This window comes from Lutra lutra, chromosome 1 (genome assembly GCF_902655055.1).
Source record: "Lutra lutra chromosome 1, mLutLut1.2, whole genome shotgun sequence".
In the NCBI taxonomy this organism is placed as follows: domain Eukaryota; kingdom Metazoa; phylum Chordata; class Mammalia; order Carnivora; family Mustelidae; genus Lutra; species Lutra lutra.
The window spans coordinates 133,567,003-133,591,974 of record NC_062278.1 but is presented as its reverse complement, the minus strand read 5'-3'; the positions used below and the strand labels follow the sequence as shown (position 1 = coordinate 133,591,974).

Here is a 24,972-nt window from a genome sequence, read left to right as displayed (position 1 = left end):
GAATAGAATGATTAAATAAATTAATATATGTAAGAAATATAAAATAGGGCCTAGCTTATAGTAAACACCATTAAAATTTCAGCTAGTATTTTCCTTATTACCATTATTATTATCATTTGTATTATTGGTGGAGATAATAGTCTGCTTCCGGGACAGCTCAAAAGGTCCTATGTCAAGAATTGTTGCTCTCATCCAACCCTTCCAACCTGTCAGAGCCAGGAGAGATTGTCTGGCTTTGTTCTGCTTTTAACCCAAGCCCTGAAGAAGACTCAGCCCACAGGAGCGGAGTTAAATCCTCAGAAGACAGTGTGTGGATGCTGAGGGATTGATAAGCCTTTCTACTCCTTGGACCTGAGTTTCGTTCCTTTTTTCAGTGTTCAAATTATTGCATGTATGTTAGATTATATAGCAGGGTGTTGTCAATGTAAATTTTTTAGAAAACATTTTTAAAAAATACTGAATGAAAACAGTACCAACACCAAACAAGCTGATCTAACTAACATGTCACATTTCTGGGCAAATTACTTTCTTTCTCTGAGCTTTGGTTTTCTCACTGATGCAATGAGAGTTAAGAATTAGCAAATCTTGTAGACCTTGTGGCTCTACTATTTTAAACATTCTCAAGGTTCAAATTAGACCCTTCTTTGGGGAAAATAAGTTAAGTATATTGGGGCAGTTTACAGCACACAAATACTTTACATGTATCCACACAAATAAAAGTATTTGGTTTAGTTTGATGATTAAATTTTACTATTAATGAATAGCCCTTCCTTCTCTTTTTGTTAAGAAAACCTTTTTCATAGTATAACAAGTACTGACTTGATAGCATCTTTTTCATTTTCACCATTCTTATGAGTGTATAGTGGTACTTACTGTTGTTTTAATTTGCATTTCTCTGATGACCAATACTGTCAAACGTCTCATGATTTGGGGCCATTTAGTGTCTCTTCAAGTCTTTTGCCCACTTTTCTATTGGATTCTCTTCTTTTTCTTATTAATTAGTAGGAGTTCTAATTAATTAATTTTTTTACATGCTCTGGATACCAGTCTTTGATGGATATTTGAATTGCAAATGTCTTCTCCCTCTCTGTATCTTCTTTTTCACCCTCTTAGTGATGTGTTTTCTTTCATGAATAGAAATTCATAACTTTGATGGTGTTCGTTTTATCAGTCCATAACCTTACTGGTAGTGTTCTTAACATTTTGTTTAGGAAGTCTTTGCCTACCCCAAGATCAGGAAGATATTCTCCTGTTTTTGTTTAAAAGCTCGATGTTATTTTTCACTGAAATGGGTGATTTTTGTGCATGTGTATGGTGTGAAATAGGAGTCCACATACTTTATTTTCCATATGGGTATTCAATTGGCCCAGCACAATTTGTTGAAAATATCGTTTTTTTTTTTTTTTCCATCATAGTACAGTTTGTCTCTGCATTAATCAAATGATTGAATATGTGTGGATCTGTTTTTGAGTTCTGTGTTTTGTTCCATTGGTCTGTTTTTTCTTCTTTGCTGATACCACATTTTCATAATTAATGCAAGTTTATAATGAATCATGCTATTTGTTAATACAAAATCTCCAAATTTGTTCTTAACTATCATGGCTATCTTTGTCCCTTTGCATTTGAGTCTATAGATCATTCTGGGAAAAATTGTCATCTTCATTATGTTGACTCTTTCAATCAGTTACGTGGATCTCTTCACCCCCACCCCCTATTTTAGGTGGTCTTTAATTTGTTTTAGTGATGTACTGTGGTTTGCAGTGTAGTGTCTTGCACATCTTTCACTGGATTTATTTCTACGTATTTGACATTGTATGATGTTAATGTAAGTGATATTTTGCATTTCATTTTCTAAATGTTTGTCACAGGCTTATTGAAATGACCTTTTACATACATAACCATGTTGAAATGCTTAATGACAGTTTAATATATTTTTATAATCTTTATATACATATTCCTTATGTATATACATATATTTATTTTTTTTTATTTTTTTCTCCCCTTATTCTGAATAGCACCTTCAATACAATATTGAATAGAAGTGGTGATAGTAGACATACTTACTCTCAATCTCAAAATAAAAACATAAACTTTCAATATGTCTCCAATAAGAATAATATTTACTATATATTTTATAGCTCTAAAAAATGACTGAAGAAGTTCCCTTCTATTCCCAGTGTGCTAAGAGTATTCTTCTTTCAAAAACACAAAGGGAAGATGCCTGGGTGGCTCAGTCTGTTAAGCATCTGCCTTCGACTCTGGTCATGATCCCAGAGTCCTGTGATTGTGTCCTGCGTCAGGCTCCTTGCTCAGTGGGGAGCCTGCTTCCCCCTTTCCCTCTGCCCCTCCCCTGCTTGTGCTCTGTCTCTCTGACAAATAAATAAATAAAACAAATAAATAAATAAAAACACAAGTGGGTTTTGAATTTTTTAAAAAGATTGTATATATTTGACAGAGAGCAAGAGAGAGAGCATGAGAAGGGAGAAGGTCAGAGGGAGAAGCAGACTCCCCTCAGAGCTGGAAGCCCGATGTGGGACTTGATCCTAGGACTCCAAGATCATGACCTGAGCCGAAAACAGTTGCATAACCAACTCAGCCTCCCAGGTGCCCCTGGGTTTTGAATTTTATCCACTGCCTTTTTTTTGCATCTATGTATAATTTTTCTCTTTTCATCTATGAGATATATGCCATTGATTGAATTTAATAAAATCTACTTGGTTGTGATATATTATCTTTTTATTTTTATTTATTTTTTTATTTTTTTAAAGATTTATTTATTTATTTATTTGATAGACAGAGATCACAAGTAGGCAGAGAGAGGAGGAAGCAGGCTCCCTGCTGAGCAGAGAGCCCCATGTAGGGATCAATCCCTAGGACCCTGGGATCATGACCTGGGCTGAAGGCAGAGGCTTTAACCCACTGAGCCACCCAGGCACCCCTATTATCTTTTTAACATATCATCATATTGTATTTATAAAATACATATATTTGTGTGTATTTGGAATTTTTGAATCTATGTTCATAAAAAATTGCCTATAATTTTCTTTCTCTCTATTATTCTTGTTATACTTTATATCACAGTGTGGACTTGTTAAAATGAAGAGATTAAATAAGATTAGTGTTCTTTATTCCTAAAATATGTGAAAGAATTTGCCAGTAAAACCTTCTGACCCTGGAGACTTCTTTTTGTGGGGAATTTTTAAAAATTTTTTTAAGTTATTATTTTAAATATTGTTTAATTATTTAATATTTCAATTTTTATTATTTTAAATTATTATTTCAAATGTTTTTTAAATTAATTATTGTTATTATTTATAATAGATAAAGGACTATTCAGATTTTATATTTTTTTGGTATCAGTTTCGTAAGTATATTTTTTAACAACTGTTCATTCCATCCCATTTTTCAAATTTACTGGGGAAAAACATTTATGTCATCTTAATACTTTCTAATAACAATGGAGTCTGTAGTGTTGTATACTTTTCTGCTTCTGTTATTGTTTATCTGTGTGGTTTTTTCTTCTTGTTTTCTTGATTAGTGTCACTGGAGTTCTATTAAATCTGTTAATCTTTTATTTTTATTTTGTATCTGTGCCTATTTCATTAATTTCTACTTTTCAAAAATTTCTTTCCCTAAACTTTATTTGGCTTGATTTGCTATTCTTTCTCTATCTTCCCAAGCTGACTTAGATCATAGATGTTAAGCTTTTTTCTTTGTTAATGTATGCATTTAATACTTCAATTTTACTATAATCATTTATTTTAGCTACAAAGTATTGATATTTTGTACCTTTATTAATATTCAGTTTTAAATTTTTCTAATTTTGTTGGAATTTTTTTGACCTATGAGTTATTTAGATGTATATTTTTGAATTTTCAAGTAGTTGGTAATTTTGTAGCTTTTTTTCTCTGTTATTAATAAGTCTAGCTTAATTTCACTGTGGTAAGAAAATATGCTCTGAAGTTTTCAATCTTTGAGTCTGTTGAGGCTTCCTTGATCCTAAGTATAGTCAATTTGGAAAATGGTCCACGTGCCCTTGAAAAGAATCTGAATTCTGTCATTGTTGGACGCATTCATGTTAGTATGTCAATTATGTCAATTCTGGTAGTTGTGTTTAAATTATTCTTGTTGAAGTTTTGTTCTGCTTGTTCTCTCAGCTATTGAAAGAGGTATGTTAAAGTCTTTCATTATGACTGTGAATTTGTCTATTTTTCTTTTAATTCTGTCTATTTTTACTTTATACACACACACATACACATACACACACAGTTATTGGATTTTAAAATTGTTATGTGTTCTTCATTGTTTGATTTCTTTATTAGTCTACCACCTTAACCTTGCAGTGGTTCTTTCCTTTAAATCTGTTTTCTCTGATGCTAGTATAGCCACACCAGCAATATTTTGATAAATATTTGCACGATATACCTCTTTCTATAAACTGTTCTGTGTTTTTATATTTAAGGTTTCTTTTGTGAGCAGTATATAATTTTTGACCCAATCTGATAGTCTTTTAATTGACATATTGTCCATTTACATTTAATATAATTATGCTATATTTGTATTTTTGTCGTCTTACGATTTGTCTTCTATATATACCATTTATTATTTCTTTTTCTCTCCTTTCTTGTTTATATTTTAAATTTTTATTTGATTCTTTTCTTTCTAGTAGCTTACCACTTATAAAGTTGTCAGTATACATTACTTTACTATTCTTTTGGTGAAGACCATAGCAATTATAACATACATCCTTGCCTTAGTATAATGAAACTTATTTTAATGAAAGTCACTACTTTTACCACTTCCCCAGTAATGCTAGGACCTTAAATACTTTAACTCCATTTACCCCCTTATGTCTTTCATCTTATTTTTGTCATAAAATTATATTCTACATAATTTTAAACTCCACAATATATTTAGTATCATTTTATAGAGTTAATGTTGGCTTATATATAGTTACAGAATTACTTTTCATAGTGTTCTTTGTTCCTCCCTGCATTCCTTCTTTCTGCCTGGGATCAATTTTCTTCAAGTGGAAGAATTCCCTCTTAGGATTGTTTTTAGTGCTATCCTGCTGGCAATGACTTCTCTCAATTTTTGCTTGTCTAAAAATGTCTTTATTTGGGGCACCTGGGTGGCTCAGTCATTAAGTGGCTGCCTTTGGCTCAGGTCATGATCCCAGGGTCCTGGGATCAAGCCCCACATCAGGGTCCCTGTTGGGTCTGTAATCAAAGGAGCAAAACTGATACAAAGCAAAGGTCAAGCAAAGCTTTATTTCACACCAAGCATTGAGAATCAAACTGACCTGCCAGGGTGACCTCTCTCTGCCTCACAGACTAGCTTTTAAGGGCAAAGGCCATGTGGTTGGGCCTGGCCACGCATAGGTGGCCAATGAGATTGTAACACACAGAGAAAGCTAGCCTATCACCTTGGTCAGAATTGGCGCCCAAAAGGTGCCCAGAGGGTGGGGCCCATAGTCCTTGGTAGCTAGGGAGACCGTATGCGCCCCCCCCCCCCCCCACTGATTGGATACCTCCACCTGGCCTGACCCACCCTTGTATTTGGGCTTTGTTACCTGGGACTGGTTTCTGGGGCTTGTTTTTAAGTAAGTCCCCTGGGGGGTAGGGGGGCAGGGACAGTTTAAGTTTTACTGTATAAACAACAAAATCACTGTTTAACCTGTGTTCCCTCTCTTGCCGTCTCTCACTCTGTCAAATAAATAAATAAAATCTTAAAAAAGAAAGTCTTTATTTCACATTTATTGAAGGAACTTTTCTGGCATAGAAATCTAAAGATGTGCTGCATCATGTTAATAGTCATATTAATAGTTATAAAGATGGTTACAAAATTTATTGAGCTTCAAATAATTTTCATAATTTATAATATTTATATTGATCTTGGTGTTTTTAAGTCATGATCAGGGGATTTCTCCTAACATTCCCCTTCTTTCTAGTATTCTGTAATGAAAATAGTCCAGAATTTGGAAGAAAAAATACCTTTGACCTTGATCAAGCCATTTAACATTTTAAAGCCAGTTTCCTCTGTATAAAATGGGAAAAATAGAGTGCCTGTATGTCACTGTGAACTTTTGAGGTTCTGTTGGGTTATGTATGGAAGTGCTTTACAATATGTAAAGTACCAATTAGTTGGAATTTTTTAGTGTCGTTGTTATTTACTGAAACAAAAACATCTCTTTGTATTCAGTATATATCCAGAATTCTCTTAGCAGTGCACATTTTTATAAAACCCACAAAATGGTTAAAATTATAGTATTCATGTATATATTTATTTATATATGCACAGCCTTTTATAAGAAAGTAGGACAGTGTTAAAAGTTACATAAAACAGAACTTACACAAGTTTGGGTGTAAATTTATTTCTGATTTTTCAAGCAACGAACATGAAAAAGGAGACCTGGCTGGTTACACAATTCATACTACTCTTAATATTAAAATAATTCATTAATTTAGTAGAAGTACTATTCTTTCTTAGTATACGGAGTTCAGGCAGCAATTTCCCCCTTATTTTTCTTAGTGATGCTGAGTTATTTAAAAGATTATTCTGCTGGCTTAGAGGTTACTGATTTGCATGGTTAATCCAAATCTGTGTCAGACTGATCTAGAATTTTAATATTCTGCTTGATACGTTCAAAGGGAGAATTATACATTTTAATGTGAGCTACAAGTAGCTGCTTTTCCACCCTACTTGCAAATGGATTCTATTCAGAAAACTAATAAAGAATGCCAGTTTCCTTTTCAAAATGCTTGGATACACATTTGAGGGAGGGTTAGGCTGATAAATTAAAATTTTATTTTGCATATCTAGTATTAATAAAACTGCCTTAGATATTTAGCTGTGTTTTATTTTTCCTTCATAGAGGTTCCTTACTACATTGATCAAATGTTTATTTGCCTTCCTGTATGTAGACATATTCCTGTTGTTTTGTTTCTCTTCTGACAAAGAAGTGGTCATTCAGACTTATATTTTGTAGGGTTTTTTTTTTCATTTTTCCCTCTTTATTTATTAAATGTGTATTTAAATGAAAAAAAAAAGTATAGAACTGAAGCTTTTAAACAATCAAAGGGTATGTTAGTGTCTCATAAGCAATGCCATGACACATCTGAAGTTTTGTTTGGTGATCAGATTTAAAATAGGATATTTGTTCCTTATTTAAATTCTTTGACTTTGTCTTTAGGTCTCTGGCATGCATTTTATATGAGATGTGCTGCATGAATCATGCATTCACTGGCTCCAATTTCTTGTCCATTGTTTTAAAAATCGTTGAAGGTGACACGCCTTCTCTCCCCAAGAGATATCCAAGAGAACTGAATGCCATCATGGAACGGTATGGAAATAAATATATTGCCACAGAAGCAATTTTAAATTGTACTTCTATTTTAGTTCATTTGAAAAATAATTTTCTTCTTAAACATTACAGCATGTTGAACAAGAGTCCTTCACTGAGACCATCTGCGATGGAAATTTTAAAAATGCCTTACATTGATGAACAACTACAGGTATTTAAAACGAAAGGGATACTGGGAAACATGTATTAGCATTTATATACATTCGAGAACTTGAAGATAGGCTGAGGGAATAAGATGCATTAAGAATCAGTCAGAAAGGAGAGAAAAAGATTTTTTTTTTAAAGCTGAAGGAAATTATTAGTCAGACAATCTCTTTGCAAAAGCTGGTACGTGAACTCCCATTCCCCAAAGCCCCAGATATGAGAAATTAGGGTTGTAATTTTCTGCCTAAACTCAACATCTGCCCTTAGAGCTTTTTGGTTTACAAATCTTACCTCAATACTTTGTAAATGTATCCCTGCTAGGACAAGAATGTATCACTAATAAGGTAAAATCTGGGGTTTTCACGGAGTCTTTATTATTCCCCTCTAAAGTTTCGCAGGGGAGGTAAACATAACGCCAGGCAAGGTGGGCGCAAGGCAAGATTTATTAAAGGCACTCTCCGGTGAAGTTTCGGGGCTCAGGAGAAGGGGAGCCAGGAAAGTCCCTCAGGGAGGAGGTGGGCACCCTCTGGGGCCGAGGTTCCTCAACTCCGGAAAGGGGGGTGGGGGAAGTCGCACTGGGAGGGAGTTGGCGGGGATCTTTTATAAGGCCAAGGCATCGCATGGGCTCACATCCGTATTTGGTGATCGGAAGGTATGGGGTGAGGGCTCCTGATAATACTCCTGTTTCCTGCATAGGTATCGGGTTACCTATGGAGATGTGACCAGGGCATACACCCTTTTGGTGGGAGAGTCTAGGGTTAAGGAAGGGGATGGGGAGGGGACTGGAAGATGGCAGACCCGGTGGTCATTTCTGTTGTTCCTCTTGCATTTCTGGAACCGCCGACCCAACACCCTCCTTTCTTATATATCTTAATCATACTTTCATCGATTAGGTAAATTTGTTTTCCTGTAGATTAGAAATTTTGGTGTGAAGAATCTACCTCTTGTGGCAAGAAAAAAGCAAAGGGTACTTCTTGGAGAGTTTGTTTGTTTGTTTTTAGGCTTTTACAATTACCTCAGGCAAATTTCCTTGAATTTTATGGCAGTTTTAAGTAGACCCATAAAGCAGTCCTTCACCTTCAAAGATGGTCACACATTTTCTCTGCATCCAGTTCGAAGTTGGCAGGAAACAAGGATGCTGACTTGGTGTGTCTTCATCAGTGGAGTGCTGAGCACAGTACTGAAGGTGCTGAAAGGAAAGGAACAGCTATAGCTCCTGTCCTTTTGGAGCTTGGCTGCTAGTAAGAAGACCCAGTACCCAAGAAAGACTAATTACACATTATCAGGAGCACTAGGCAGGACGCTATAAAATAAGGGAAGGGAATAATGTCTTTGGTGGTCAAAGAAAGAGTAGGTGACGGTTCTCTACCAGTGAGATAGTGGGAAGTAGTCAGACCCTTAAGGAGCCTGTGAGAGGGTTGGAACCACAGAGAATTAGCTGGGACAAAGACCTGAATCAGGTTATGTTTCTAGATGGAGACAAAGAGGGGAGGGGTCTTAGGCAAGAATGTGCCCTCTGGAGAAGCGCCTGAGGAAGTGGGGTAATAAACCGGACAGGAAGGAAAGTGCCAAAAGTCCCTTGGTGCTGAGTTCTCTCGGTGTGTAACTTTCACTATGCAAAGCCAGCTAGCTCCACTAGCCCAAGGGCAGGCCTTTGAAAAGACACAGAGGTGCTAACTGTTGGGATCAAAACCACAGTAAGTGGGCTGTGAGCAAACCAAAAAAAAAAAAGTTAAAAGGAATCCAAGGAGATCTGCTGGGACTAGGATGATTCAAGTGAGGCATTTGCCCTGGGGCACAATTAGAGTGGACACCAAAAACTCAGTAATCAGGATAAATAACATTTTAGTGCAATGTTTAAAAAATCCAAATTAATGCTAAAAATCCCTGGTAACAAAATATCAAAGGTTCACAGGCAACATCCAACAGGACTAGGATTAGGGTGATGGAAGTGAGGTAGTAGAATGGTACAGGTTCAGGGTTGGATCCTATCTTTTTGTTTTCTGTCTTTATTTAAACTTTTATTTTCTTTTTTTTAATCAGTTAGCAGTTATGTTAGTTTCAGGTGTACATGAAGGCAATTCACCAATTGTATGTGTTATGCCCCCGCCCCCCCAAATGGGTCCGTGTTTAAAGGAGCGAGACTGATATGAAGCGAAGGTCAAGCAAAGCTTTATTTCCAGCCAAGCATTAAGAATCAAACTGACTGGCCAGGGCCGCGCCTCTTACAGAGAGGGTGACCCTTCTCTGTTTCACAGACTAGCTTTTAAGGACAAAGGCAATGCGGTTGGGCCTGGCCACGCACAGGTGGCCAATGAAACTGTAACACATGGAGAAAGCTGCAGTGATGCTAGGTGACCAATTGAATTACAATTTACCCTAGTAGACATTTGAACCAGCCTATCACCTTGGTCAGAATTGGCGCCCAAAAGGTGCCCCAAGGGCGGGGCCCATACTCCTTGGTAACTAGGGAGACAGTATGTGCCTCCCCACTGATTGGATGTCTCCACCTCGCCTGACCCGCCCTTGTATTTGAGCTTTGTTACCGTGGGGCTGGTTTCCGGGACTTGTTTTTAAGTAAGTCCCCTGGGGGAAGGGGAGCAGGGATAGTTTAAGGGTTAAACACCGTTATTGTTTTAACCTTGATGGAAGCCTCTGGCTAAATAGGTCCTTACAGTATGCATGACCCAGTGCTCCTTAAGTTCAGTCTTAATTCCCTTCCCCTATTTCGCCCATCCCCTCACCCACCTGGCAATCTTCAGTTTGTTCTCCGTATTTGAGTCTGTTTTTGTTTTTTTATTTTTTGTTTTTCTGTCTTTCATTTGTCCATTTGTTTTGTTTCTTAAATTCCACATATGACTTAGATTGCATGGTATTTATCTTCCTCTGACTGACTGACTTCACCTAGCATTATACCCTCTAGAGTCATCCATGTTATTGCAAGTGGCAAGATTTAAACATTTCTTGTTGTATTCTCCATGGCTTTTTGGTATTCATTTTTATTTTTCATAATATTGCATTAAAAAATGAGTCTTTTGGTGCCCTTTCAGTTTTGCACCTGAGGCGAGTGTCTCACTTGTCTCAGCCTAGTCCTGGCCCTGGGAGTGGGGACACTGTCCAGTACCCAAAGAAGCAAACTAAGGAGATCTTGTTTGTTCTTGGAGCTGAGGAGAGGCCTGCCTGTGGTGGGTAGCAGGGAGTGAGAGAATAGGTAGTGAGTGCCAGATGAAGCTGGAGCCTGACAACCACCGCCCCCCCCCCAGACTTTGCAGCATAAGCTATCTTATTTATTAAAGAAAAGTAGTTACCAGTGGGTTTTGTTTTCAAACTCCCAGGTGTGGTCAATAACACTGCACATCAGAAAAGGCCCCTGGTAGTCGGCTGCCCTTTCATCCCTGAATTGGAGTATTTATAGTGAGTCAGGGTTGTTCTTTTTTTCCAGCACCTGATGTGTAGATACTCGGAAATGACTCTGGAAGACAAGAATTTGAATTGTCAGAAGGAGGCTGCTCAGATAATTAATGCCATGTAAGTAAATTGCTTTGTTTTTAAAAAGCCCATTGAGCATAATATTAAATGCATTTGTCTTTAAAAATCTATTAGTGCTAAGCTGACTGCACAGAGTATTCTAGAATTCACTGAAGTCTTGCCAAGAAATTAAGGAGCTTCAGTAACTTGGCATTCCAAAGCCCCTTTGCCCCAGGTGGTAGCAAATTGAGATTATAAAAGTTCTAAACAACTGTACAGCTTACAGATCTGCAGGGTAGCTCTGCAGTTGCCTTGTAAGTATGTAGAGAAATTAATATCTCAAACATTTAGTGATAGTTATGCTAGTGAGCCTTCCATATTAAGCATAAATGGTTTTCACATGTTGTTGTTTAACAGGAACTGGCAGAGTATCTATTGAGAAGACAACACTGTGAAGTCCTAGGACAATAGAAAATAAGCCAAAATTTACTTCCCTGAGATATGCATATGAACTAGAAAATGTCTTTTTCATAAACATAATTATTTCTTGTTGTAACGTCTCTCTCCTACCTTAATCAAAATTTCTGTGCTATACCATAGAAGAGCATAGAGTACTCAGTGACTTCAGAACAGCCATGTATAGCTGTGCAGGCTATGGACTGCACAACTCAAGGGGTTATATAAAGACCAAATCTATAATTTGCTGAGGAACTCTCTATGTCATTTTATAAAGACCCCATGAGAATGGCAGCCCCTCCCCAGGGCTGCCCAAGGCAGTAGGTGAGAACAATAGCCCTCTTTAGCCTAATCAAGACCAAATAACACAAATGTGCTTCTCTGACACTCAGTCCAGTGCTTTCTCAGGTGCACTGTGTTTGTTTTCCAATTTCACATTCAAACAGAAGAAACTGGTTCATCAAAGATACTCAGTCTTCATTTAATGCATGCTCTCCATTTAAAATACCCTGCACGTCAGGGGCTAATGTTTGAGGCATGCTCCTATCACCTAATTTCCTTAGGTTGCTAATTATTCTTTTAAGAATGCTTGGAATTCTGATTTTGTTTTATTTTAAACTAAGGTGTGAAAGTAGGAAAATACCAGGCTAATTTTAACTACCGTTTTGTACTGCAGATGTGATACTGATTACCTGACAGTGCTTACAATTAAAGTGTGCTAGAGGCTGATCCTTTGTATGGTCTTCCACATTATGAAATATTGATTTCAAATTGTCACTTTTTTTTCTCAATCTATGACTATGTTTCAAGGAGCTGTGTTTGCTTTTACAAAACAAGGGATGTATATTCCAGAAAATCGTATCTCCCCTGGAGTCTGTGGACGGTTTTCCAGAGGGATGAGAGCTGCCTACAAATGTTCATTACTGTTACACAATTAATACAAAATTAAAAAGATTAGAGTGGGAATGAAACGAAAGGGAGACCTCTCCTAGGATTCTGTAATGATGGAGCTGGGTGCAAAAGAGATTCCGCAGTATCGGGCCCTAACCGAGTCAGGCACAGAAACAAATGTCACTGAGAATATGGTTGCAGACATTTCAACACACGAGTAATGTAAGCACGTTTCTTTAACTGAAGAAAGAAGCTCCTAAATAACAATTTTAACTAACATTTTTTTTAAAGATTTTATTTATTTATTTGAGAGAGAGGAGAGAGAGCGAGCATGAGGGGAGAGAGTTAGTGGAATAAGCAGACTCCCAGCCGAGCAGGGAGCCGGACGTGGGACTCCATCCCGGGACTCCAGGACCATGACCCGAGCTGAAGGCATTCACTCAACCAACTGAGCCACCCAGGCGCCCCAATTTTAACTAACATTTTGTGGGGTGCTTGGCTCTGTTATAAGCATTTTACATGAAATAACTCATTTAAATTCACAAAACCCCTATGAATTAGGTACTATTATTATCTATTATTATTATTATTATTTTAATAATCATAGGGAGGTTAAATAACTTGCGCAAGGGCATATACATGTAACATGGGAGCTAGGAGTCAAACCCAGAGAATGTTATTAACCTGTGTGATAACCACTGTGCCATGCTTACCTGCTGTAGGAAGCATAGAATATACAACATATTCAAGAAAATTTAACTATTACAATACTACCATTCAACATATTCAACAAAATTTAACTATTACAATACTACCATTTGGGTTACTTTGATGTATCAGACACTGTACATACATCGTTTCATATAATACTAAGTCTTATTCTTTACAGATGAGAAATTGGAGCTTCAGAGAGATTCAGTAACTTGCCCAAGGCTACAGAGCTAACAAGGGGGTAGAGATGGGGTTCAAACCCTGCCTGATTCCAAAGATTAAATCCTATCCACAGGGTTGAATTAGCACCGGTACATTTACTCTTTGATGGCCAAGATTCTAATTTGTCTTACATTATAAAAACCAGTCATAGGCCATGAAATAGCAGAAATTTAGAAAGTACATAATTTGTTTTTAAACAAAAGTCTAATTTGAAAAATATTACCAATTAACCATAGTCCTGGTTGGCTCATTGCCCACCCTGAGTTTATTAGTTTTTGCCTGGCCTGTCTCGAGATGCTTTCCCCATCAGTAGTGTAATGATACTTCTGTAAAATATTTGTTTAATTTTTCTGAGCGTGTTTGGAATGAGTTGCATGTGGGGGATCTTTATTGTTTATAGGCAAAAAAAGATCCACCTGCAGACTCTGCAGGCGCTGTCTGAAGTGCAGAAAATGACACCAAGAGAAAGGATGCGGCTGAGGAAGCTCCAGGCAGCTGATGAGAAGGCCGGGAAGCTGAAGTAAGCTGCCCTTCCTTGGGGTACCCTGTGCTCTGGCCACTTCCCAGGGCTCCAAAGGAATTGACTGAAGAAAAGCCAAAGCCAAAACAGGAAAGCAAAATGCACATAGGCATTATATATTTCTTTGTTTCCTCACTTACTTGTCCCCTCAAAAGATGGTTCTTCAGCCATAGATAGTTACCGGTTGCCAGCCATTATTATTGTCAGGCTTTCAGTCTTGTGTGCAAAGAAAGACTGAATGTCAGGGAGGTTATTAATGATGAAAATATAGAGTCAGCCGCCAAATGAAGCCTTGTTGCTGCTGACACGTCCTAAATATACCCCGGTGAGAGGGTGAAAAGAGTGGCTTCACTCTGTGTCCTCGCTCCCCAGATGTTTGCTGTACCCCCTCTGCCAGGAGACCTAGCGGGTGTATGGGGAGAAGAATGTACCGCAGGCAATTGTTGGCTTTAGAAAGCAGTCCAGACACAGCTCTGCTCCAAGTGAAGCCATTTGAAAACCTATGCTCTGGGCAACCCTGCTGGTGGACAATATCGCTGCTAATTCAAGTATTTACAGGAAAAGGGGGAGATTCCAAAGAGCCCTAGACTCCCAGTTTCTCAAAGATTTTTCCGTTGGTAGGATATCCAGTCTCCTAATTTTTCTCCTTTCTCTGCCAACTTTTTGGTAGCTTAGAAGCCCCAGCTAAGAACTAAGGAGACAGAAAAGACCTGAAACTCAAATCTGTTATTTTGTGACCTTGGTAACATATCCGAAAAAGGCTTTGGAGGTATTCTTGCACTTACAGTGCATATCATTTGGAACCAAGTGAGAATCTGTGAGACTACTTCTTTCCCCTTAACACATGCTTTCTTTAATCAGTGTGGAAAAAGATTTCTGTCGAAGTGCACCATGGGCGGTTGTCTGCTGGTAAATGTTTAACAACCACCACCTCTGGGGTTGTGGGGCTGGGAGGTGTAAATATTCCTGCAGTGGCCAATTTCAAGCTACCAATGTGGTATCATCAAATGTTCAGTTGGAAGATACATACACAATCTGCTCTTAGGAACCAGTACAAGCTGGTTTCTGCAAACCACTGCACCACTGAGTGTGGGTTTGACTGAGAAAATATATTTACATAAATTGCTTGAGTCATTGTATCAATTAACAGTCCCGGATCTATTTCTAAGGCTTTGGGAATGGCAGTATTTCTAGGGTACCATGTCTCTTGTCATTGTTTGAAGCTAAAAGGAAAATTAAATCTCTGATAGGAACAGATCAAAAAGGCAATTTAATAATGTACATGCACATCACAAATTATATTTCATATTAAAACTTTTTTATACACAAAGTCATAGATCTTCCACATGACATAAGGTATGTTTCTTATTTAAAGTCAATGGTTATAAATAAAGTTTGGTCTTAATTTTATGAATGAGTTGCATGGAATTGTTTTAAATCATTTTTTTTTCTAAAATTTGAGCACAGTCATGTGTTTTAGCTAGAAAATGACTATTGTCAGAAGGGATGTAATGTACCCACTTTATAAACAAAAATTGACTTACAGGGCTCTTCAGTGACTTTTCAAACTAGGATTAAATTAGCACACCAGTAATCACAAGAACTGAAATCTTCCTTCCAGTTTAGTAACAGGTCTATAACATTTACTTCTTCTATACTAGATGAAACAAAATGTGCTGGAGAAAAATTCCCCTTCTCAGTGGCTCTCAAGTTCTTTGCATAAATTCTAGGAAATCGAACTTTCTTCTCCTTGTTTGCGGGCTTATTCATCCTGAGATGAATTATCCAGTGATTGAGTTATTAATTAATTGAGTTATTATTAATCATCTAGTGATTGAGTTATTAATACATGTGGGGCACGGTCTGGGTGTTGGGAACAAACAGCCCTGCCATCACAGAGAAAGCACAGGGGTCCAGACTGCCTTCTTTTGCCACGGAGTCCCACAGATCCTCATGAGGAATCTGACATGATAAGAATTCTGTGTTTTTAATATGTGTGAATCCCTAGTTTAATCACCTGATTGAAACTGGAACTTTTTTTCTGGAATGTTCAGGGACCCCTGCCTCAAAGAAATGTTATCCCCAGAAATTAGAAACTGAGAAGTGCAGACAAGCTAATATTTTGTTTTATAAAACCTAAATAACTTTATTCTTGAAGTTGCCATATGGCAAATGTGTGTATATCTAATTTTGAATTTCAGCGATGCATTTTAGGGATTCTAAGGATGGAGAAGGAGCCAGAGCATCATTGTGTGTGCTTTAAAAGAGAATCCAGTGGGTGCTACGCTGCATTTACCCTGATGAGGGAGAGACTCATTGGCCTGGCTTCTCAACACCCCAGTTTGCCTGTTGAGGCAGGGAATCACACTTACCTGCATAATATAGTTGTGGCTTTAGCAAATGCAGCTGTTTTTCTACACTCACTCTAAATTTGCAGAAAGCTTGCAGAAGAAAAATATGAAGAAAATAACAAACGAATGCAGGAGTTGAGATCTCGGAACTCGGAGCAGCTAACTGTTGGTGTACTCCATGTAAGTGCTCCCTTGTTTTAAATGTTACATCAAACCGGGGCGCCTGGGTGGCTCAGCGGGTTAAAACCTCTGCCTTCAGCTCAGGTCATGATCTCAGGGTCCTGGGATCGAGCCCCGCATCAGGCTCTCTGCTCCGTGGGGAGTCTGCTTCCTCCTCTCTCTGCCTGCCTCTCTGCCTACTTGTGATTTCTATCTGTCAAATAAATAAATAAAAAAAAATGTTACATCAAACCTTTAAATGCTTCAGATTCATCACATTCATGTGGCCAGTCGGGTAGGAGAAGGGACAGAGCGGGGAAAAAGAGCATCCAGATCAACTTTGCCCTATTCTGGGTGGAGGTACTCGGGTTCATTTTAGCATATAGGCCAAGGGTGAGTGATGACACTAATTTAGAGCAGCTGTATTTAGAGATGGATCAATAGATTCATCCAAAACATCAAGTACCTACTGTGTACAAGAAAACTCAATCAGCATTGAATGAACAATTGATGAGTAAAATTATGACTTTGCAGAGCAAATGTGTGTATATCTAATTTTGAATTTCAGCCATGATATTTTTGCATCACCTCTTAATCCCTTGTTCTCTTTCCATCTTATTTTTTATTCTTTCCCTTTTTTTTCCTGTCTCCCATCTATATCATTATGCATTGTGTTTAATAACCCCTTTTAAGCTCTGAATAATTACTTCAGATGTTCAATAATAAGTAAGGTTGCAGAGTCACATGAAATGGACCCTGAATCATATCCTCAGCATCATAAGCCCCTGAATAGCAAATACCATTTTCTCTAATGGTTAAAGACATCTTATGGGCCTTAATGTAGGCTCTGATACTTAAGGAAGTATTTCTTCAGGATCGTATCTGGACAATAGACATCAACCCCAACTTCCTAGCTCTTCTGGTAAAAGCAACATGGGAAGGAGTCGTTTTTATGGATAACTTTATGTCTCAAATTCTGGTTGTTCATTCACTGGAGATCTCTGCATCTGAGGGAGATTCTTTTTCTTTGGCAGGAAGAACCAAACCCCCTGAGGCTGTGGGGCTGATCTCTGCAGTCTGGGGACACTTATTCTGCTGTGGCTCAGTGATCAGAGAGGCTCAAACCCTGGGGCATTTCAGGGGCCCCCAGCAAAGCTCATTGTCAACCAGGCAGAGCTTAGGGTCACTTGTTCCTCTGCCCCTATCTGAGAGGTAATCCACATTTCTCAATTATTTAGTGGTTGAGTGTTGTCGATTTCTGAAAACCCAAAGTTGGACCAGATGCAGGGGTTCCACCTTCTCTGACCTTAGGAGTATCTCTTTCTTGGACCCTTTAGCAGATAATGTGAAGACAGTGGTGACATGTGCTTAGTCCCACTTGCCCCCCTCTCTGCTTATCTCCCACGCCATTAAGTAAAGCCAGCTGTGGGATCTGTTGTGGGTCCCAGAGACGTGAAAGATGAAATCATTCCCACTCACAGAACCTGGTGAAGGGAGATGCTTGGCTCTTGCAGATGGTATCTTCTCGCTGGTTCAGTATTGCAGTCAGGGTTGCTCAGCAACGTACCCCCCCCAATGCCAGCCTCCCAGGTATCTTGCCCTATTTTATGCAATTATATCAGCCACTTCCATCTGGCCCCTCGTTAGCATCCCACCTTCTCACTTTCAGATGTCACTTTCTCTTTAGGAAAATCCTTTTTGACCTCACAGGTCCACAATCGACTGGCTGTTCTCCGAATTCTTATGGCTTACAGCAATGCTTCTCAAACTTCAAAATTCACCAGATCACCTATTGATTTTGTTAAAAGGCAGATTCTGATTTGGTTGGTCTGGGGTGGGGCTTGGGATGCTGAATTTTTAACAAGCTCCCTGGTAATTCTGAGGCTGCTCATCCAGGACCATGCTCTGATTAATAATGGACAGAAATTGAGGCTCTTGAAAGCCATTCACCTTCAGAAGAAGGAAGACTGGGAAAAGCCACCGATTAACAGACTTTCTTATAGACTCTTTAGGAAAAAAGCTTTTCATGGGAACGGAAGTAAAGGAAAAGTGACCTGGGGCTTTCTTGTTCGCCCCAGGAGGAGAATGAAAAGAGAGGCTAGGAAGGGAAGAAAGACAGTTAATCATATTCACAGGCACAGAGTGGGGCAGGTTTAATGATATTCAAAGAACAAAGGAGAAAGCGGGAAGCTGAACACTTTGCAGAGGGACGGAAGGGTTTTAAACATCTTAAGAAAAGGCATCACTGAGCTGGTAAAGAGGAAATAAAATGTAAGAAAGAAATTGGATTAATCAGATGCAAGAAACTAAAGAAAAACGTGAAGAGGAGAAAAGGAAGAAAGAGGATAAGGCTCCTGTCTCTGCTTGTATATGAATTTATGATTTCATTTCTTTCCAATTTCACTAGGGCTCTGTTCTCTGTTCCTTCTTCCTTCTCTCTTGCCAGCTGATGCAAAAGTGCTTTATATTTCAGAAGCAGTCATATGAGATAAAATCAGAGTTAGGGGAGAAAATGGGCTGGCTCTGTCATTTCTTAAACATGTTATAAAAATTATTTGAGGCATTTAGGAGAATGACTTGTTTTCTTTCCCAGACCCTAACAGGGCCTTTTATTTTGGCAGGCATTTTCTGCTTGGCTGAATTTGGGCTTTGAAATCTGGATGCATAATTGAAGGTGGAATCATGTTAGGCATCATTTCTTTAAAGGATGGTAGCTTAAAAACAACTGGATGCCATAATACACGCAATAGGCCTGGTCTTTTCTTTTATCCTGCGGCACTTACAGTTGTGATGGTGCCAAAACTGGATTTCTGTGAGAAGTGTGTAACTGATCAGGTCTCCATATATGAAATAGTAAAGAGGATCAAAGATCAGAGCAAATCCTTTCTAAGAGAAGCAATTATAACAATTCTATCTGTTCTCTTCAAAGAGAACCTCAACAAATCAAAGTCAATTGACGGTCCAAATTCTTATTTCCTAGTAATTTCTGAAGTAGAAGTGAAAACACACTTCATGCAATCTCTCTTCTTTGTTCTTAAAGTTGCCTGTGTGCCATTGGTGATCCTTTGAAATTCGAAACCAATTTCACCTTCTACAGCAATTATACAGTACAAAAACTGGATGTCCTAAAAATATTTGATGAATGTATTTTCACAAATGCTGTGCCACAGAGTGGCATGGCTTTGTTTCACTTATTCATTAAGATGAGTTTGAGCTTTTCCTTCTGTTTTTAATAAGAAGACACTCTTGGACTTGTTCTCCATGAAAGCCACTTATCAAGGAAAATAGGTCAGTTTGGCATTAACTCTAGGTTGCAAACACACACACATACAACAGAAAAAAAAAGAAGAAGAAAAAGCAAAATGATCTATTGAAATACCTCCTGATATATTTGAGAAATTTAACTTTTACTTTTTTTTGAAGTGTGAGTTCTTTCATGTGGCCTCTTAGATCTCTTTCATTAGGAAACTGGAATTCACAGAAACATAGCACTGTTAAAACTAGATGAAAACTTGGGGCACCTGGGTGGCTCAGTGGGTTAAGCCGCTGCCTTCGGCTCAGGTCATGATCTCAGGGTCCTGGGATCGAGTCCTGAATCAGGCTCTCTGCTCAACAGGGAGCCTGCTTCCCTCTCTCTCTCTCTCTCTCTCTCTGCCTGCCTCTCTGTCTACTTGTGATCTCTCTCTGTCAAATAAATAAATAAAATCTTTAAAAAAAAAACAAAAAAACTTGGAAGTCATCCAAGCCAACAGCTCCACTTCTGAGATGAGGAGCCTGAGCAGGGCTGGACTAGGGGGAGGTGGGGGTGAGACCCTGGCTGCAGAACTGCAGGGGTAATTGTTCTTAGCAGCTGATCACTCCTGCTCTTACATGAGCCGGAAAATGCGTGCCTCCTTCATTGTGCACCTGGGCATTCCTCCTGCCTCACCCTGGTTAGTCATGGCCCTGAAACTGGTGCCATGGAAGGTTAAGGTCACCTGCTGAGTTAGTTCAAGGCTGCTTCTCTTCTCTGAAGCTGCCTTTCTGAAATTTGAAAGTGATATCATGTTTAAGGGAGAGGATTTGACAGACTTTTATTTCCAAATAGTCTTCTAAACAATATTGTTTCATTTGTGGTAATGCTGTCTCCTTCTATCAGTTTCTCACAAACTGTTAATTACCTTCTCAAGGAATTTGATGACTTGACTTCAGAGAACCTGTCTGAGTCTCAGCCCATTCCTTCCGTGGACCTTGGCCCACTTGAGTCAAGTACAGAAGACACCATAGCTGACCTTGGAGATCATGGTACGAGTTTGTGTCAGTATTTGGAAGAGTTGGCACATGGGTTAGCATGGCTGACCCTCTAGTAGGCCTGGCTGGCCTCTGAGAAAAGCATTGGATGGATGTAACCACCTTCCATCAGTCTGCCAGAGTTGAGCTGGGACCAGGATAAAAAGGAAAGAAGCCAAGGGATTTGTCTGTCCTCTTTTATCTTCTTTGTAATAGATGAAGATGAGTTAGAAACTCACACCACGTGAGAAACCTCTTCTACATGAGTTAAACAATATCATCATTAACTGACTCTGGAATAGTGTAGGACTGTGAATGCCCTGAAGTACTGTTTCCCTCTTCTAGAAGTGATTTCCCTGGCCTTCATAAATTTAAAGTGAATAAATGAAGTTAGGCTTTGGAAAATCAACTATGTGGGTGTGCAATCATTGCCAGAAGAAAAGTGCTCAGAGCTGTGACCCAAATGGGAGAGAGCAACATAGCTTAATTGTTAAGAACATGAATTTTGGAGTCCAAAGCTGCCCCCATCAGGGAAGCTACTGGCAACTTCATCTTTATAGATCTCAGTTTCCTTACCCATGAAACAAGAATAATACCTCCTTTGGGGTTGTTGTGAAAAGCAAATGAGAGTAGTCATGTGATGTGCTCTTGCCTCGGTGCCCAACACACAGTAAGAGCCGAAGAAAGGGAAACAGTTTATGACTCTGGGAGGGAGGGTTATGACCATGGGGGCCATCTCAGTCCTGTACCACCCTCCCCAGTGTCTAGGACAAAGTGCCAGGAATAGTGTAGTCACTCAATAAATATTTCTTGAATGAATAAATGATATGTTAGTCTGGCCCTCTGAGAAGCAGATGTCAAGATGGGAATAAAATGCAAGGATATTTTTAGGGAGAATGTCTCCATAAAAGCATTAGGAAGGGAGCTGAAAAAGGCTGAACCATCAGACCATGATTCAAGTTATGTTCCAAATGAAAAGAGAGAGGGTTGGTGGATGTGTACTAGTCTGCTAGACAGACAGGCAACCGAGACATCAACAAAGTCAGCCATCAGAGGCTTGCTTTAGTATCCCTGCTGTACTTTGGCAGTGGTAGTAGCCTCTGAGAGAATACAGGGATGGATTCCAGACCACAGCCCTGGGGTCACTGGCCAGTTATGCTCCTTGTAGTGGGAGGTCTTTGAGGTACGTCCTCATGGCTGCACAATGGTGTAACAACTCTCCTGTGCAGTAGTTGAGTTCTCTTTCCAAACGAGAGGGAAGGTGGTGAAATTTGGATTGACTGGTCATCTCAGTCCAAATTTGCATTTGATGTCTTCCTGACAGAGCTTTTAGAACTTGCGCTCCCTCCTTCACCTGTAAGGGAACCACCACCTGAAGCTCTCTAGGTTGGCATTTGCCAACCTGTTGTGGAAGCCATCTGGTAACAGGTGTTATTGACAAACATGTATATCAGGTGGATTTGCATCTTAGAGCCTTTTTAGATATTTCTTTAATATACTGGCAATTTCCAAAGGTAAAATTGGAAAAACAAAAATATCCCATGGGCCTTTCTTTCCAAAAATATAAAACTGAGAGTTACGCTGTTGGGTAGCTCTTGATATGGATGGCTTGTGCTTTGCTGTAAGTCAGAGCCATCACTATGTATAAAGAGGAAGCCCAGAATAGGGTACTGTGTTGGTGGTCTAGGATCAAGAAGTCTGGGCCCAGCCTCTGGGTCTCAAGGAAAAAACGTACTTACTCCTCATTTCATAGATGAGAAACCAAAGACATTATGTAATTTGCTCAAGAACTCAAAAGTATCTGCTTTCTAGAGCAGCACCCTTTCCATTTTCCCCAGAGTGTATGTATTGGAGGTGGTGGATAGAAGCAATAGATTCTTGAGAGGCAGACAAGTGAGGTTGGACCTTTAAAAGGCACAGTCTTTGTGTGACTCTATACTAATTTTTGTGAACTGTAGTAGTTAGATTACTCCTAAGCTAGCCCTGACCACAGGTTGCACCAGCTACCAGGAGGCTCACGCCAATGTCCTCCTTTGTCTTTTGTTAAGGAGGTTTCAATATGGTAGACCAGGTATTGATTTACCAGCCAAACTGGAAGTGGTCAGATCTACTCCTCTGACTACCTTATTTTGCTATAAGGAAACAGTACTTAGGTCTCCCATAATAAGGTGTCTGATCCAAAAAACACATTGTAGTTTTAGTCAGGCCAAATGCCTTGTAAAATACACTAAACATTCTCCTTATTTTTTCCTTCCTATAAATTCATATTTTTCTACATTGAAAAGGGAGATTTAAAACTATGAAAACATAACCTTTGGGTTGATGATTGATTGGAATTGTAGGCCACTACAAGATTATTAGTGAACATATAGCTTAATCATGAAATTTTGAGATTTGAGACTGATTTGTTGATGAATTCTGAAGTGGCTATTTTCCTCATTCTCTTTGCCTTTTAGAGGATTTGACTCCAAACTTTCAGCACCCAGATGAAGTTTTTATTTACTTTTCATCTAGCATGTATATGTAAAATAAAATTACACAGTCTTTTTTTGAAGCTTCTATACCAAATGTTTAATCAGTCTTTGATGTTGAATTGGAAAATTCCCTCTGGGGTGTGAGGAGTTAGTTGCAGAGAAAGAAAACAGAGTAAGATGTTATTTACATTTGATATGCATTTCGTTGACTATCACTGATTTAATCTAGCCAAAGTCATGGATAACCATTATAATTAAATGAGAAAACAGAACTGGAACATTAAAGAAATTATCCCTACCTAACCCCTTACATGTTAATACTGATGATTTCTTGCACATTCATTCCTGCCAGGAATTTCATTGCATTTAGCCTTATTTTCAGCAGCTCCCATCTGAGTTGCAGAATAGGGTTTCTTGCAAAACTGGAGTAGCTTGAGGCTCAGCAGCATGGTGTAGACAGAGCATGGCTCTCAACCCACCTGCTCAGATGCTAAGGCTTCATTGGAGTAGGCCTTGGCTGCCCGCCCATGGTCCGACCAGTTGTCAATTAAGTACCCTTTCAGCTACTCCTTGAACAAGTCCTGAACCCCTTCCCTCTGCTCAGAGAAAGCTCTGACCTCGCCCTGCGTGGGGGGGGCTTGTCCTTTGTTTGCCCATAAGAAGTCCACATGCCTTTTGCGGTTGTAGGCTACTCTCTAACTTATAGATGTCATCTCTTCCCTTTAAATATCTAAGTGGAAATACAGTATTTGAACTCTGTTAGACAATATGTATTTTTATTGTTTTCATTTTAAAAATGAAAACACTACTGACTCTGCAATTCTACTCTAGATAATTACCTAAGAGAAATAAAAGCATGTCTCCAAGAAGATCTGTTCACAAATGTTCTTAGCAGTTTTATTTATAGTACCAAAAATTAGAAATAGTGTCAACCAATAGATGAATGGGTAAACAAACTTATAGTTTATCCATGCAACGTAATACTTCTTGGCAATGAGAAGAAACAACTATCAATACATACAGCTATGTGGATGAATATCAAAAATATTGTGCTGAATGAGAGAAGCCACAAACAAAGGAGTTCATATTGAATGATTGCATTTCTGTGAAGTTCTAGAACCAGCAGCACTTATCTGTAGTGATCGCAATGAGGCCAGTAGTTGTCTGGGAACTGGGAATTGACTCAAAGGGCACAAGGGAATCTTTTGCGGTGATGGAAAAATTCAATATCTTGATTGTGGTGGAGGTTTACCCTGATGAATATATTTATCAAAACTCACTGAACTCTATGCTTTATGTGAGTGCATTTTATTGTCTACCAATTATATCTCAATAGAGTTGATAAATAAAAAGAACATTGCTAAGATAGCCAGAAAAAAAGGAAAGGAAAAAAATGCATTAAGAGTAATGCCTCAGTCTGTGCATTAGCTAATAAATGAACAAGAGAGACTCTGGTGAGGTCAAGAAGATAGAAGGCAACTAGGAAGATCTCTAGTATTACTTGGGACACAAAGTCCTTAGTCCAGATGGTGATCATGGAGTTTTCCTCTAATGTTAACTGAGCAATATGCCTTCCACAAGGAATGTTAACAGAGTTTTGGGTTCTTCAGAGGAAAACTGGCTTGAAGATGAGGGGCTGGGATCCCTTATCTCCTCTCTTCTGTCACACTGGTGTGGCAGGAACCCATACCAGCAAGTCTCACAGGACTTTGTATCCTCTGAAAGCAGTCCGAACATCCTACAACAAAAAGTAACAGCCCAGACTCTGAAACCAAGCCCAGAGAAGCTGGTAGAAGCTGCGTGGCTTGTTAGTTCACAAAAAAGACCAAGTGCTGGGGGGGGGGGGGGGCGCAGGTGCGAGGGGTCTGGGGAGGCAGTCACTTCTATGTTCCTAGATGTCCCACCACTCCCAGAGCTTTAAATGCCTTAAAGACTTCATTTACA

The 24,972-nt window shown here is 38.9% G+C and overlaps 1 protein-coding gene across 9 annotated transcripts in view; it reads left to right on the top strand.

The window, feature by feature from the left end:
* The window catches only part of NEK11 (NIMA related kinase 11), a 239,248-nt gene that overhangs the window by 86,877 nt on the left and 127,399 nt on the right, over positions 1-24,972 (top strand). For 8 of the 9 annotated variants that reach the window (XM_047737079.1, XM_047737082.1, XM_047737086.1 and 5 more), the window contains 6 exons: positions 7,193-7,342; positions 7,436-7,514; positions 10,950-11,035; positions 13,656-13,775; positions 16,213-16,306; positions 20,455-20,569. In XM_047737079.1, coding sequence (XP_047593035.1) covers positions 7,193-7,342; positions 7,436-7,514; positions 10,950-11,035; positions 13,656-13,775; positions 16,213-16,306; positions 20,455-20,569 — 644 coding nt within the window. The remainder of the gene's footprint in view (positions 1-7,192; positions 7,343-7,435; positions 7,515-10,949; positions 11,036-13,655; positions 13,776-16,212; positions 16,307-20,454; positions 20,570-24,972) is intronic. The other variant, XM_047737089.1, reaches the window with a different exon arrangement.